General features: G+C 38.8%; 1 protein-coding gene across 2 annotated transcripts in view; it reads left to right on the top strand.

The window, feature by feature from the left end:
* Nucleotides 1–12,733, top strand: part of PRDM5 (PR/SET domain 5) — a 60,022-nt gene extending 47,289 nt beyond the window's left edge. For both annotated transcript variants that reach the window (XM_048305260.1, XM_048305262.1), the window contains exons 15-16: nt 7,544–7,648; nt 12,347–12,733. In XM_048305260.1, coding sequence (XP_048161217.1) covers nt 7,544–7,648; nt 12,347–12,511 — 270 coding nt within the window. In that variant the 3' untranslated portion in view covers nt 12,512–12,733. The remainder of the gene's footprint in view (nt 1–7,543; nt 7,649–12,346) is intronic.
* The last annotated feature ends 4,506 nt before the right edge of the window (nt 12,734–17,239 follow it).

The raw sequence follows: 17,239 nt of genomic DNA on the forward strand, positions 1-17,239 counted from the left end.
TAGAAGAGAAAGTGTATTACCAATTTCCATGGATTTTCAAGCCTGAAGGAGGAATTATTCTGGGTCTGTTCTGAACATTGTCCATGCAGTACTGTATGATAATAAGCTGTATTTTATTGTTCAGGTGAGTAAATATTAGTGCAGGTACAGGGTTATAAATATGTATTTTAGTTGATGTGATTCAAATGTAAGTGCAAGAACAGAGTGGTGAAGGGAATTGGACAGGGGGGAAGAGGGAGCAGGTGATATTGAGAGGTAAATGGGGAAGACACCATTATTTACAAGAACACATTCTTGCCAAGCACACAAGTGAAGTTTTAGTTAATCTTAGTAGTAGGTTGATGCTTGTCAGTAATGCAGGGTACAGGAACCAAACAAAACCCCTTTCAACAGAGGAAATAGCTGCTGAGCTGTTCAGATGAGTCTTTTTGAAGTGAGTGCTCATGATCTGAATCCTGACTCTGAAGGAGATGTGTTCTAACTGCACAGTGTAAGGACTTCTCCAGCGAGGAAAGAAACCTGTGCAGAAAGAGTTTGAAACCCCTGAGCACAGTACTAATGCACTAGAAGGTGTTCTGTGCTCCTAGGCTATGTAAACAAAGACAAAACGAAAGATTAGGAAATAAAAAAGGTACTGTTTGCCAAAGGTCTGGGTCCTTTTGTCAGTTCTAAGAACAAGAAAAGCCCGGAAGTCACTCTTGAAATTTCTCTTTTCGGTCATCCCATCTTCTGACTTTTCAAAACAGTGTAGGGTTGTTGGCTCTTCCTTTTTTTACCCTTTCCTACACATATGTTTTGTTTGAAATTTATTCTTGCATGCAAAATCATTATTCAAGGACTGAATAGTGAGATGTATAAATCCTGAAGGTATTTTTGTATCAGCTGAGCCTAGCAATGTGGAAATAAACACAATCATGCAAGGGCTATTCTCATAAATATCTTGAAAAAAAGAATCTGGTCTTTTGGCCAGAAAGTTTGTGAAGTAGCTTAAAAGTAATACTGTGACATTCACCAAGACAGGAGAGATTAAATCTCCATGTATTTTACCAGTGAGCTTAAATGCCAAACCTGATGCTGGGGATCAGGGAAGGCTGCTGGAAAAATCATTGTAGAAAGTTGATTAAGGTCTGGCAGCTGCTAAAGTGAGCACAGCCTGGGTGGCCACAGGTGTCAGCTCCAGTTCTGGAGTAAACAGAGAAGGTAAGGCCAAACCCCTGCTGGCCAGGGCAGGGGGAGAAAACACCACCCACCTGACTTTAAAATGTCACCTGAGTACTGATTTGTTTCTATGAAAGTAAATGTGTTTGGTTTATGGTTTGATGGGTTTGGGTTTTTTTTTTTTTTCCCCTTACGGAGAAATATAACAGCCTAGGAAAACATAAATGAGGAACTCATTGAAGTTGTTGATGAAATGAATTTACAGACCCTATCAGCTTTGAGGGGGAATACATGCACACTTCCAACCCTCACACTGCAGGAAACATCAGCTCCTTCCTAAGGCTTTATTCAGTGCCTGACTTAACATTCCATCATTTGAACTTAAACATGTGGAAAAATTATTTTATGTTACAGCAATAGAATTGGTAATGTTTGAAAATACGGCCATTGATAGGTGCCCAGAGTTATTGTCACGTTAAATTGATGTTTTCATTACTTCTGAGAATGGTGATTTTATTACAGTTGATTTCAGTGATGGAAAACAGAAAGAGTCGAAGCTATTTGAAAAAGGCTTTTCAGCACTTGATTTAAATCTTTCATATTTACATATAGCAGGTATATTTAATTTTTATAGCTTGTTTAAAAATCTGATTTCCAGTGGGTGGGAGCTGCCAGCCTGGGCTCAAATGGTACATTTCTGAGGTAATTTAAAAAGTAGAGAAATTTCAGTGTATCATTTTTGTTTCATGCATAAATGCCTACTGTTTTAAAACACAGTATTATTTAAATACATTTAAAACCACAGTGTGTGCGGGAATTAACCAACCTTGAGTTAATTTCGATTTTTATTTATGAATTTTGTGGGAATAGGGATAAATCATGGTAAGTATAGAAGTGAGGCAGTCTCTTGTAGAGGATCCTTCCCATCAGTGTTTGAGCTCATTGCTAGGACAGTACAAAAAGAGGTCCTGAGTTAAACAGGGTTTCCAAGGCACTCATTTATAACTTTATAGTGCACCTTCTTTTTTAACCCAAAAGAATATTAAAATAATAGTAAATGAGAAATAATGCAAGGACAATATTGACATAATTTCACTTCTCCTGTGTTTCCCAGGAAATATTAGGGCTTTAAAGTTTGAGCAAGGGTCATGTGTTCTAGAAGCACCATAGAATGCTGTTGTCAAAAAAAAAAAAAAAATTACTTTTTTGTACTAAATATAGACTTCTGTGCACATGACAGTGAGTAATGAAATAATATGATGTGTTGATTGAATTTGGAGGGGTTTTTCCATATTGGATTTTGTCTATATTTCCCTGTCGGTGAGATAGGAGTGAGTTCCCAAACATCTGCCTGAGGATGATGACTTTGCCAGGGCTGTAGTTTCCTTGCCTCTGGAATCTGTGTTTGCATTCAGAATGTGGAAGGTTTGAATCCCACTGCAGCTATATTTTCATACTTTTTTTACATAATATTGACTGATGATCATCCCTTCCTCGTGGAGTGAAAATGTACTTTTTCTATATCAATACTATTTTTTTTCCAGGAGCAGGTGAACATCCACTGAATTTTCATCATGGCTGATTAAATAAACCCTCCTTCATTAAATTTTAGGGGCAGAAATTACCTCAGCAGCTGAAAAAAACCACAAAGAAATAAGAACTTTTCAGATTATGGGTAGCAAATAGGCAGGAGTACCATAGAAAATGGGAAGTTAATGATATGGTAAAGCCCAGCTAATTGCAATACTATATCTTTTTTAAGAAATGCTCTTTTTTACCCTGGCAGGCATTTCAGAGGAAGATGCATGCTTTTGTTTTAATTACAAATTTTATTGCAAAAAAAGATTATTTTTTTAATACTCCTAAAACTGAATTAATTGAGATCTGTTCTAACAAAAACATTAGCCATTTCTATTAAAAGTCACATTTTTGTTTAAATCTGCCAAAATTATTTCACAGTTGTTTTAACAGGAAGGTTTCTTGGCCTGAAAGGATTTTGCTTTTCAACAGAGGAAGCATGTACTTGTAAAGTGATTTTTAATTGAGGTTTAATATTATAAGTTTCAAATCCCTACCACTTCTATAGAGTTGTAAATTCTCATCACCTTTTGTCTGCCTGTGTCAATGTTATGTTAGTAATTTAAGTAAGCCTCTGTCTCTGGGTCAGCCACTTGCTGTAACTTGCAGAAACTTTCCAGTTACTAAGAGAGCATCTTGTTAGTTCTTGCACGTTTTTCACACTTAGATACAAAACCGGACTCCATTAACTTGGGCTATCTGTGGTTTTAAGTGTAAGCAGATTTCCTGCATTTTCAGGTTGGCAAAGCTGTAGGATTTCCAGATTTCTCTTTGAGAGTAATGAGCTCCTGGTAGGTGCAAACACGACTGGTATATTTTAATGTTATCTGGCTGGTCATGTTTGTTCATTTGAGGCCACATTTTTCCATTTTCCTGATTTTTTTTTTTTTTCAAAACAGTGTTTTTGTTAACCCTCTGTTCAGGCGATAATGCAAGTATGTGTAGCAGCAAATGATATTTATTAAGAGTAATACTGATATTTCCAAAATTGCCTCATAAAAAGCAGTTCGAAAGCAGATAGTGTTACTGTATCTATATCTCACGAGTAGGCATTATGTGAAGCTACTCCTAAAGGAAAGCTTTATTTTAGAACAATAAAAAGAAAGAATATTTTTAAAAAAAATTCTTTTGTGTCCTGTTACATCACCATTATTCATGTCTGTCAATTTTCACGTTCATGTCACAAGTGTAAATGTTTACAAGTAATACGACACGTCAAACTTTTCCTTTTTTCTCTGAACTTCTCTCAAAGTTCAGTTTTCAGCAGGTTGAAAATACAGATCCATCAAGTTGATTGTTGTGTTCTTAACTCCTATTTTAATCTTGAGCTATGATTTATTTGGTAATAATAGTGTTTAAATTATGTTTGTCTTGCTGTAACCGTGGAGCTCATGTAATAATTCTAAATTCAGATTTAGAAAGCAAGTTGGAGACACTCCTACCAAAGTCATTGACGTTTCACCTTTGTAACCCATGTTACCAGGTTTACAGAAACAACCACGTGTACAAGTGCTAAGTTAGTGTACAAGAATGTATTCATATTTCTTAAGGGACGTACAGTCAACTGCAGCAGCAGCTTGCAGTTCAAATATTCTGCATTTAAGTATTTCCATCTGCTGTGCTTGCAGGACACTCTGTGCACACTTTCTGTCGAGCTGTTGAAGGTGCCATCAAATGGCCTTGAGATTTGTCATGTTCTGAGTGAGGTCTTCCTAATGCAAAGCACAACTTGCTTAGAATCCAAGGTGTGATTTGTGGTTCAGCTGTCCTCAGACACAGGAGTGTGCACTGCAGGCACTTCTTTATATGACATAGTTGTTGACATCTTGAATTTCTCTCAGTTTTAATGGTGAAACCCATCAGAGATGGGAGCATTTGAGTTAGTGTGCCAGGCTTACACCTTCCAGAGTACCATTGGGCTCTGCTTGGCCTTTCCTTGTTCAGAGGCAGGAAGGTTGTAAATCCTGATCTGCATATTTCTGTTCATACCTGGCATGCTTAAAACTATGATATTAAATCACTGCAGTATCAGCCACATCCTGTCCCTCTCGCTCTCCCTGCTCCCTTCGTCATTTAGATCATCAATAAAAGAAAACACATGTAATCCTTCAGCTTGGCTGCCACCATAGCCCATGGCCTGGCAGATGCTTCTTCAACAGAGGGCAGATTTATAGTACCAGCACTTGCTAACTCCTCTGAAGTCAGACTAGATCTTCCTAGTGAGCTCCTGTTTTGTTGACAGTTAGCAGGTTTTTCTCTTTGCTTGATGTTTTACATCTGTCCAGCTTTTTTCTCATCTCGGTGTTGGCCCCTTTTGTCCTTTTGTGGTGGCATTAACTTTTTCAGACCTGTTGCCATGGTTTTTTATCTTTTTTTTTTCTCTGCTCACATTTAAAGCAGTGATGGTTATGCCAAGCAAACATCATATTTTCCATGTTACAAGTGTTGCTTTCTCCAAGCATTGTGCAATGGAAATTTGACACGAGGGGGAGAAGGAGGAGAGAGAAAAGGAAAAGCACAGAATGTTTTGTTTTGAAGAAACTGGTCTGTGAGGATGATGTCTTCTTCAAAACCAACAGCAAAAAAAAGTCTCTTTCTCTGGAGATAAATCGAGGGCCAAGTTTTGCTCTGTACAGCACTACTGATTTTCCTGAAACAGACACAGATGTGAATGGAGGGCAGCTTCACTCAGGGGAGAGGAGGCTGGTGTGAATCAGAGCCGTGTCTGCTGAAGTCACTAGAATATACAGATGAAGGGATCTAAAATTAGATCAAAGACAGCTTTGGGTGTGTTTCATGCACTACATATGTGAATTTCAATACAAATGCCAAGGGGATGTTAGATACACCCTTTTTTGCCACAGAGAATAATACAAATAGCCAAACATAACCTGTGGGAAGATAATGCAGCCCAGGTTTGTTACTCCAGCTTCCCAGAGTTTAAAATGGTTCCTTGTCCAAACTGGAATCCTGAAATCCATTTAGCACTGAAATGATTCACCTGGTCATTATCAAGTCAATTCTTCAGATAGCCGAAGACCAAGATAATCAAAAGGGAGCGAGTACGCCTGGTGCAGTTTGCAGTAGTGAATGCTTTCATAGGTGTTTAAGATGTGCACATCGTATACTTCACTTTGCACTTTCTGGGGAACAACCTCCACACAAAAAGGCTGCTTTTGGACAACTCGCAGAAATGTGGTTTGTGTTAACCACAATGCAAAACCAATTAAGGGCTTGTTGCAGAAACCTGCTTTTCGTATGGCTTATTCATACATTTGCCTTAAAAATGCAGACCCTACTCCACAAAGTCTTTAGTCAGGGCAGCAAAGCTCCCTTTGACATGAACTTTTTGGTCTAGGTGATGATAATTTTTTTTTCACAGATTGGTTCAGATCTTTTTTAGGTAATTTGTTATGTTTTCCTGTCTACTGAAGAATCATGGAAATAACATTGCTTTTTCTAGGAAACTTGATTGGAGGAGACTCTGAAATGAAACAACCCTGTTTTCACCCCTGCTGAAGTGTCTGGACCTGCAAAGAGCTGCCCTAAAGAGAGAAACTAGGACATACCCAGGCACTAATTGATGGTGCACTGTGTTAGGTGTATGGTTAATGCTGGTGAGCCCTGGCAGGATTCAGCAATATATGGAGACCTGATGCTTCCCACAGATTGAGAGTAGGAATTCAATAACCAGAGAGCCTATTCTCTTTGTTGCTTTGATGCCTGAGTTGTTCCATCTCACTTACCCTTGGATCCCACATCATCTCCCAGAAGAACTTGATTACTGCCTATTATTTGTTAATTCATAGATCTTTTTTTTTTTTTGCCTACTGATTTATAGTCATTGCTCTCAATTTAATTTAGTAAAAAGTGTTTACTTTTCTTGAAATACCCTTCTTCAGTACTTAAGCAGTACAGAATTAGAGACCACAGAAAAAAGTAGGAGAGTGAAAGAACTATAGTTGATTCAAAAATAAGGGTGCCTCTAGGACATGAAAATTTTAATGAGGCCATGTGCAGTGCCATAATGCTAATTCTTACATTTAATTGATTTATTAATTGTTGATTCCTATACAGTTTTTTTGTAACTTTAGTGGAATCAAGAAGGAATTACACTTATATAAATTTGTATATGAAGGAAGAACTTCAAAGAAAAGGTCTTTACATAAGTGGGTTTTCTTACGTATCTAATTATTTGTTTGAGGTCAGTGAAATTGCAACTTTTTAACATCACGTGTTACAGTAGCTGCTAACAAAAAGTTCTAATAAAAATACAGATGGCTTGGTTGCCATCTGCACTTCTTTTGAGATTCTGCAATGAATATGTGATTAACCTTCTGTCACCACTTTTCAAAATAAGTTCTCCTGCTATCACTAGCTTTCCTTGTACCTCCTCTTTGTCCCCTCACCTCTTCCCCTGCTTGGAAACCTCCAAACAAACCTGAAGTTTTTGTGGATAATCTTACTTGTCTGTATGCTTTAAGCATTTGTGGAGGATAAAGGAAAGTACATTGGAATTTTATGTTTCTGTACCTTTCACGTGACAAAAAGCAGACTCCCCAAATGGCCGGGTTTGAAAGACTGGGACAGATAATTAATTCATAAGTGGGTGCTGAAGTGGAAACTGTCAGGCCGCAGCTTTCCCAGCTTTCACTTAATCATTTGAAAGTTGTTTTCTGTTGTTTTCACTGACTCTAATCCCTTGGAGAGAATATAAAACTTGCACCATCCAGCATGGAATTCCACTCCTTTAATGACCTGGGCTCTGTGTTGACTCACTTTCACTCGCTGTTGTCATTCTATGCAGGAAAAACCGTACCAGTGCTCGGAGTGTAACAAGGCTTTCAGTCAGAAGCGAGGCCTGGACGAGCACATGAGGACCCACACCGGGGAGAAGCCCTTCCAGTGTGATGTGAGTTCCTCTCCTCCTTTCCCCTTGTCTTCTCAGCCTCAGTGCAGCAGCAGGATTTAATTGCAGGGATATTGTGGCCTTGCACCTATTGGTTGTGGCATAGTTACACTTCACATGGGCTTGAATTGCCCAAGGAATGAAAGGCCATTCAGGGAGTTTTATGTACCCTCTTTGCTTGCCAAGAGCCTTGCACACCCCTTCATTTTATGGTTTTGGATCCCATAAGAGTTATTTTCACCATTAGTAATGCAATTTGGATGTTACCATTTACAAATTCGTGCTGGTTGGGTTCCTGTATGAATTGTATGACAGGTTAATAGTTGGAGATTAGCTTGTGTAGGAAAAAGGATTTCATTTATTACATGGAATCTGAATGCTTCTGATGTTGAATGACATGAATATGAATTCAGAATTGCCTGTTTCTCGTGAAATCTGGTCTGATATTTTCAACATCTGCTCGCAGCCTCTTTTTGTTGTTCAGTGAGGAAATCTGGGATGCTGTGCACGCTCGCAGCACTGAAATGCAGAGTATCCTGTGACAGTTCATAGATCACTGTCGGGTACGTTTTATGCAGCCTGCCCCCCTTGTATACACCATCTCTCAGCTTCTGGGAGGTAGGTGGGAAGGCTGAATGTGTAGAAACTGTTGGGGAATAATGTCTTTCAGAACTATCAAATGCCGAAATTGCTGCTCAAGGATTTAGAGAAAAGCATCAGAGTGGGTGTAGAATTAGTGTAGGTGTTTTGTTTTGTGATACTGACTCTTCATGAGGCAGTCACAAGGGGACTGCCAGCTCTCAGTTATATCCTAGATAGCTCAGTCTGAGCAGCTGTAAATTCGCTCAGAACTTCATATACTTAGATGCAAAATTAGAATAACAGCTTGGCAGGAAAGTTTCAAGGGTCTGTTAACTGTTCTGGTTTTTAATGAATGATCTGATGTCATTTCATTGAGAATAAAATATATTAATTTCACGAAAAAGTTCAGCTAAGATATTTTGCTGATGTCTACAAGTTAGGAGATTTGCTGTATTCTTTTGGGATAATCTCAGCCTGGCTCTGGATAGTACCTTGAGGATTTCTCTTAACTCCAAATCATTGTCAATAACTTTTTCAGCTTTCAGATCGCTATACTGTTTATCAGCTCTTGGCCAGCTTGCAGGGTAAATGCAGTTTTTCCCACACTGTGGATCCAAGATTCACTGGTCTTGGATTCACAGTGTGCTTTGCAGACTGACTTGGTATGGTGGTTCTATTTTATCCTTTTTCCTTGCTTTAATTAAAAATAGGAGCTGTATGAAAACATACTTCCCTGTTTCAGCTTTTCCTTCAGTTTTCCTCATGAACTAAATAGAGCTGTACTTTCCCAAACCATAGCATTTCTAGCAACAGCTATAGTCTATGCCTAGTCCTAGTCCTTCTCTTGAGAATTTTTGGTTGCCTTCGGTTACTGGAGATATTTTTTTGTACTTCAAGTTTCTGCCTTGCTTCACCAAAATTACTCTTCAGAAGGAGCCTTCTGCTGGCTGCACACTGCAGAGACTGCTGACCTTTTGGGGTTTGGACATAAGAGCAGTCACCTCCACTGTTCATTCCTGCACTCCTCAGTCAGCCAGGTGCCCACTGTGCTCTGTTGCTTAATGAACACTTGGAGAGAGTTAAAATTGATGTTTTCAATTGTTACTCCTTATTTCACCTGGGCTCCTGTTCTGTGCATGCTGGGGACACAGTAAATGTCACCTGAAGCAGACCATTCCTCCAGAGCTCTCTTGCACATTGCATGATTCCAGATGTTTTAGCAGAAGTTACAGGAAAACCAGTAGTGGACAATTACAGAAAAATGTCCCTATGGGGGATGTTTATTGTGGGCTACCCGATAGGAAATTTCCTTTCTACACTCAAATATTTTCACCTACAATTTTTTATTCTGCTCAAGATAGCTGTAGGTGTTCACATTGTTTTTCTTATAATGACTTGAGTGATAATTTATGGCAACAACTTCCAGAAGTTCTTATCTCTGGAATACCACATACCAATTCTTTTAGTCTGTATTTTTGCTTTAAATAGATTTTTTTTTTTCCAGAATCAGAAATAAAAGTCATGTCTTCTCTTCCTGTCTCACTCTCTTCTCTCTCAGACACATGGAACAGTCATTACAGTGCAGGATTGAGTTATATGTGAAACTAATCCTTGTACTCTGTTTGAGGAAGGCGCTACAGTTTATTTTTGTGTCTATTCTTGTGTCTTATCAGTCAGAAAAAGCATTTTCAGACCTTAATGTCTCAAAGCTCTCACATCCCACGGATAATAGTGGAAATTGAATATTACTGTTTTAAGATGGCAATTCTAGTACATGTCATCTAGGAAAGTGAAAATAACTGAAATGTGGAAATAGAAATGCAGTTTTTCATAGTAAATTAGATATCTATCTGTCCTCTCCAGACTGGCCTGTTTTTTACTGGAAGGCCAATTGAACTTCAGTTTCTCAGAGACAATAGATTATTTTTGAGGGCCAGAAAGGTCAAGTACTGCCTGTCCTGGTTTCTTTCCAGTACAGTATTTCCTTCCACTCTGCCTCTAGTTGACCTTACACTTACTTTCAAATGTCAGTCTTTTCCGTCCTCCCTACTTGACCAAAACTTTGATCATTTTGAAGAGATTGATTAGAGTGCAAGTGCACATCAGCAAGAGTGGTTGTAAATCTATAAAATACCAGTCTTGCTTACAAAATTGATATACGAAGCAAACTCTTGAAAAAAAATACCCAAAACTTTTCTGCGTAAGCACTGCACAGGATGTGCCATATCTTTAATAATCCTGTGTGTTCCATGTTCTTTTTGAAGAAGGAAGGTAGCACCACATTCTAGAGCCTTGGAGGAACAGAAGGACACATTCTATTAGTTAATGAGCAGTATAAACGAAAAAGTGTACTTTGAGGCTGTGTTATAAGCTGTTTATTTTGGGAAAGCGAAGAGGTGTGTGTAAGATACACAGAACACACACGCATCTTGTATGTGTGTATATCCCTGACTGGCTTCCTGGCTCTCAAGAGACATGGAGTATTTACAAGTGTGTGACACTTCCAGCACGCTGGGATATGTGGCTGTGATTAGATAAATGTTATGGGTTCCCTTTATGTGCTCTGTGGAGGATAAACAGAAACTGGTGTTTGGCAAAAGCAGTGCTAAGAGCTGACCCATGGGTGCTGTAATTGGGGTTCACTGTCAGTAACAAAAGGGGGGCTGTTGCTTGGGTCTCAAAGAGGTGATTATTCAGTGAGGGAAAAGCTGGAGGGCTGCAGTTGCTGTATGAAGGTCCTCAGCATTACATCATGTCATAAAGTTAAAAATGTTCTATTGCAACAGCACAAACAGTGTGGGGAGAAATTATTTTGGGTACAAAACTTGCCTCTGGCCATTGCCATTTTATGGTCGTTATATGGTTTTGCCTTAATTGGCATAAAGTACATATGCTGGAGGTCAAGATGATCTCCTTGGATAGTCAGCTCTTGTTGTCGTGGTTTCGAAAGGAATCAGTCATCATTCAGCATTTGCAGTAGTTTGATGCCAATACAAATTAAAAGCTTCGTTTTTCTAAAGAGGGATTGTCCTGGGTTCCTTGAGTTTTTTTCTGCGTGAAAGAGATACTGTCTGGAACGAACATGGAATTTTAAGAGTGCAAGCCTGTGGATGTTCATTCTTGTTTAATTATATGACTCTTGCCTATTTCATTTGTAAAATCAGCAGCTGCTTCCTTTACTTACTTTCTTCATTTCCTTGTGAAATTCGTGTTACAGTATTTCCTTGCGTGCTAGGTGAACGTGACAATAAAACTGCACAGTTTCTGTTGAGTTGGTGTCTTGCCTTAACTTTTAATTCTAACTTTTCTTTGCTGAGCTTGTTCTTAACCGTTCATGTTTCTCATTTTAACTTCAGTACAGGGATTTTTATAAAGCAATGGCTTTAGCATGGCAGAGTCCCTCATGCCTCTATCCATTTATTCAAATGGAAGAATGAACTGGACTGCTTGGAGTACAGTGGAGGAAGGAAAGCAGCACACCAGATAATAAAGCAAAGGAATTACACCTTCATTTGCCAGATGTCTTCCATTTTCTTGGCCAGGCAGAGAAAGGCTGGAACAATGAGGTTTCCTTTATATTTATAATTAACTTTTCTTGCATGTATTCATGCATTCTTGCATTCTTTCAGAACCTCTTTATTCTCACTCCTCCCTCCTTATAACTGAGCAATTGGAACTCATTCTTTTGGAAGCTGCATGTGTCATTCTGGAGGTCAGGAAGAAAATAGTTCATTTGAACTGATGGATGCTCGTGATGTTTTGTCATAATTTTTGCTGCATCCCAGATAGAACATAGCTTTAAAAAAACCTGAACAAACCAACACAACATTACCAGGACACCTCAAGGGGTTGGTGTTTTGAAGATTGGGTCTTTTTTAGACGGACAGCATCCTTGTGCCTGTGGTACCATTGCTAATGTACAACATTAAAAGATACCAGCCAGAGTAAAAATCTCTCAGGTGCTCTCTGATAGAAGGAGTTACTCTTCCAAAGACCAGCTCATTTATTAAGTACTGCAGGTATGTGTGGCTGTGGCCTCAGTGATGTAGCATAAGGAGTGCTATACATGCTTAAAATTCCAATACTTCGTTTGTCTTTGTCTTGTCCTCACTGCCTCAGGTTTGCGATCTGTCCTTCAGCCTGAAGAAGATGCTGATCCGACACAAGCTGACTCACAACCCCAACCGCCCCATGGCGGAGTGCCAGCTTTGCCACAAGAAGTTTACAAGAAATGACTACCTCAAAGTGCACATGGAAAATGTCCATGGAGAAACTGACAGCTAAATACGGCCTCTGTGAGAAGAGTGGATCCAAAGTGGTGCATTTGTACATGTACAAACTCCAGACTTTCCACCTGGCCAGTAAGCACAGTCAGGAGAAACAACTGTAATGCCTACATGTGTTATTTTTCCCACTTCTGTTGAAAATATGCTAGTAGGAAAAAAAAAAAAACCAAAGACATTCACCTAGTTTAAAACAGCTTGAAAATAAAAATTGGAAGATACAAGAACTTCAGAAAAATTGTATCCTCATTTAAAAGAAAAGTTTTAAGCAAACTTGTCTTTGTTAATTACATTTTTAGAAACTTAGATATCAGTAGCAGTGCCTGGAAATCCTGGACACTTGCAACTGAACTCTTGGCTGTCTGCAACTGTATTTCTGTATCTAATCTACAAGGCTTCATTAAAATTATTTAAGTTGAAACCACACAGAATTTGTCATTGTAATTGACTGCTGATTGTATCCAGGCTTGTTTTATTTATATCATAGTTCTGCATTCTGTTGTAACACAGTTTTGTCTCATTTTATTTGTAGCTTTCTCATTACTGTATGAAACTCATTAAGTTGAATTGGTTCTTGAGATGCCAGAACGTGTGGGTAGAGAACTGTGGAAATCTATCAGCATTCAGTATTCCTGTATGAGACTGGGGAGGATTTATTTCTTCTGGTTACATGAAACAAGACTGAAGCGAAAATTTTGAGCAATTTAGTTTTAAGTGCTGTGTTCATACCCATCTCTGTGGCTGGCAAGGCAAGTGGAAAGACATCTGAACAGAGTGGCTTGAGCTGCAGCTAGAGTTGTTGAGTTTACATGTATGTGATTTCCTGGTGAATAGCTGATTCCCACAGTGTTTCTTCCTGCTGAATCAGACATCCTGGATTTCTTCATCCCACTTAACTACCTTTTTCTTTTTTTTCTTAATTCTGTTCATGAGCACTGGGAAAAATACTGCTTTAAAACCAAGTAACAGTCAAATTCTTCTTGTTATCAGAGTGAGTTGTTTGCTGCAGAAGACTCTTCAAAAGAGTTCCCACAGGCCCTCTTGTACAGCCAGATAACCAAGAAATTCTTATCTACAAGGACAGTAAAACTGTAACTTCAGAGGGTGGTTGCATGTGGAATTCCTGAGTTATCAGCAGTTAATATTAAGGCTCTGGCATTACCAAACTGTTCAGATTCATTTTGGACCTGTCAGTGTTTTGCACAATGAACTGGGACATCTATATAGGGCTCCTGCAGATTTTGGAGAAGTGTAATTATGAATAATTCTCTTGTTTGTGACAACCTCCTATGTGTAAAAGCATCCTAAGCCTTCATGCCCTGTTTGGTTCCTGAGAGGTAGGTGAAACTTGGAGACTTTGCCAGTCCCATTCCACAAATCATTTGTTCATTTAAATCAAGTATATTCTATGTGTAAGAAAATGTAGTAGAAATAAACATCATCAAGTTGAGTAGACAGTACTTCCTCTCCTTATTTTTAGAGATTTGTTACAATTTATCAGAACAGTTTATTTCTAGGTCCAGAAAACTTTAATTTACAAATAGTTATTTTAAAAAAAATATAATTTTAAGTGTTCAGTTAGCAAAAGCGACCAGTATCATGTACTAAGTTCTGTGATGGTTTTTTAGCTATATATTCTTAATTATCTCCAAGGAGAATTAGGTTGGTGAACTTTTTGACATGTCTAGGGTGGGTGACTTTGTTGTTGTTGTTTGCCTTTTTGACAGGAATTTAGTCATAGAAAAACCAAGATTACAAGTCTTTGTTTGTCAGCCTTTTATATTTTTCCTTCTTCCATTTGGTCAGTACAAACTCAGGCACAAAGAACAGCAGAGGGAAAATAAAAGACCAGAAAAAAACCCCCAAAAAACCAAAAACCAAACACACAAACCTAAAGTGAAGGTTTTCTGAGGAGGTTTTGAGGGACAAGTCTGTTAAAATACGAAGAAGAAAATCTTTTAGGGGAGAAAAAGAGGATAATTTAACATATTTATACGTTTTGCATCGGATTTTTGCCAGAAATCTGTACTGCAAAGTTGCAACATGTTTAGGGTTAATACATGCTATTGAGAAGAATACCTAGTTGGGAAAGTCAATAACTAGAGAGCAGAATGTCCTTTTTTTAAAATTATTTCGAGGTAAACTACAGCATATAAAGATTAATCATGCCATATTTAATCAGTAGCAGCACTTAAGCAGCTGACGCTTTGATCTTGTTAGTGGTGTCAACAGAACAAGGGATTGGCTGGATCAGTGTGGGAATTCAGACCCTCCTGGGAAACACAAGAAGTAGGTGCAGGAGGTTGAGGCCCAGCTCCAGGTGAGCATCTCTTCCATCTTGTCCTCCAGGAACTTTCTCTTTGGGCTAAAGTGGCTTCAGACCTGAGCTCCTACAGAGCCAGCGCCTGGCTCGCCAGCTCCTGGCTCGCCAGCTCCAGGTGTTTCCACAGCAAGAACTGCCCTGTTCTTTCTGTGGGGGCCTGAATTTCTCCCAGTCAGAGGTAATATGTTTCACATTACTGGATTAATGACCTGTGTAATTGATTTTATATGCAAGGCAGACTTACCAGTATACTACATATTTTTATTTGATCATAGCTTTCTTAAAGAAAAAAAAGGCACAAACCAAAACAAACAGGAAAAAAAAGCAAACCAGCAAACCCTTCTTCTTTGAGTAAAAATTAACATTGACAGTGTCCCACTTGGTATTACCTGGAAAAAATAGAGAATGTGCCCTTCACCTGATTTTGAGAAGTCAAAAATTGAAACCTGTTGCTCTAAAGCTAATTGTAAATTTTTTAGTGTTGTGTTTGTATGTTTGTCCATTAATCATCATTTATTAAAATACTGGCTTTTCTATGGTAACTTGTGCCTTGCAGAAGAACGTGAAAATCTAGAGATGTTCCTGAAACAATGTGTAGTCACTGCAGTTTTAGAAGGTTGTGATTTTTCCCCATGTTCTGTAATTTTCTGCAGATAGCATTCCATTTGTTCTCCTAATTTTTCCATTACAGTTGTCCCCTCTTGGAGAGAGCTCCATTTCTGATGTTAGGAACAGCAGCACTCTCACTAGTTCCTTTTGCTTTTCGTTCTGATCAGCTGTGTGGCCTAAAGGTGGTAGAAATCATTAAGATGATAAATACCCGTTCATTTTCAATGTTAGAATTCTGATTTGTCTGTGTGACTGTGAAGGATTTCATGCATTCTTTAATTTAAGCTATCAAGTCCTAAGAAGAAATCAGATAAAGGAGGGAATAGTGTAAGTTAATGTGTGCTGGGCATTTTATGTTGTTTTAGCTTGTACCTTTAATGCTCTGCATTTTTGTCATTAAGTACCAATGCTGTTATTCTTCCAAGACATCTGAGTATGTATTTATTTTAACTTTTCAGTTTAAAAGGTAGCATAACAGTCCCTCTGAAGCATCAGTTTGAGTGGAGGAGCTCAGTGTGCTGCTGTCAGTGTGTGATCAGGGTACAGTAAAATGTTTTCAGTTACGCACTCATTGGGAAGTATTGGGATTCTTTTCACACTGAGATTTGAAATCTGCTTATTTGGGTTTTTTAGGCAAGTGTGAGCTCAGAATACAGTAGCAGTTAGAGCTGTAAAGCTGTGTTCTTGCACACACTTGAATTCTGGCAGCTGATTTTTGTCTCCTCTACGTTCCGTGGCACATAAGAAGATGGGGGAAATTTAAGTAATTTAAGTCACAGCTGAAAAGTTGTTACTGGTAAAGTTTCCTTGACCTGGAAAATTACTCATTGAACATTTCAACCTGGGATAGCCAGTCTTTTATTTAATAGTTATTGCCTATTTAGTCTATTTTATCCCCTGTCCCCTTCTCTTTGTAAGCTGTTACTGACTCTGTGCTATGCTGTGTGCAGGGGCAGACAGTGAACTGGCAAAGCTCAGTGTTCGTAAAGCGTTTGCTGCTCACTTTCCCTGAACCCTGTTTGTTATGCTCAAGTAGCACGTCTTGGAGTTTGCTAACATCAGCTGCCTCTCACTTTACAGCAGCAGTGGGATCAGAGCTGGGCATGATATCCAAGCTGTCATCACCCTCCAGTGACAAGGGGAACGAGGGGGAAACACCCGCCCGTGTCACAAGTGCAGGAGAGACTTGATGGTCCATTTGTCTCCATGGTCTCCAGCTGAGGTAGGCAGGAAAATATTCCTGGATCTCCATCACTGTGCGTGTCCTGGGCCTGGCCACCTCAGAAAAATCTAGATAGTAAGATGGACAAAGAAAAACAAAGCCACTTAGTGTTTGACTCCTGGCATTACTGTGTAAGACCATGAGGTCTTTCTATCAACTAAGCCAAGGACACTTGGACTTGGGCATTATTATTCAGTTTAAGAAAGAGAAGAGTATTAAGAGTTGCCGCCTAAGTTTTTGAAATGGCGTGATCCCACAAGGCTTTCAGAAAAAGGAATGCATGCGTATGCATAAACTGTTATATAGGTCAGCTATATAAAAGGCTAGAATGGAAAGGTGAGGTCACAGTTTCACAGGGCTCTGAAGCCTGAGTCAGTGCGTGCTCCTGGAAATCAGTAGAGTCTAACTAAATTTTGGAATTTGATTCCATTGTCTAGATTTTCGCTAGCAGGATGTCCTGATAAGCAGAAACTTGGTTCTGTGCAAATACAACCAGAAAATGTCCCAGTTTAAATTTGGTATTTCTTTTGTTCAAAAAAAATTAAGAGCAACGAGACAAAACTGTAAAACCTTTT

Source organism: Corvus hawaiiensis, chromosome 5 (assembly GCF_020740725.1).
Source record: "Corvus hawaiiensis isolate bCorHaw1 chromosome 5, bCorHaw1.pri.cur, whole genome shotgun sequence".
Taxonomy (NCBI): Eukaryota; Metazoa; Chordata; class Aves; order Passeriformes; family Corvidae; genus Corvus; species Corvus hawaiiensis.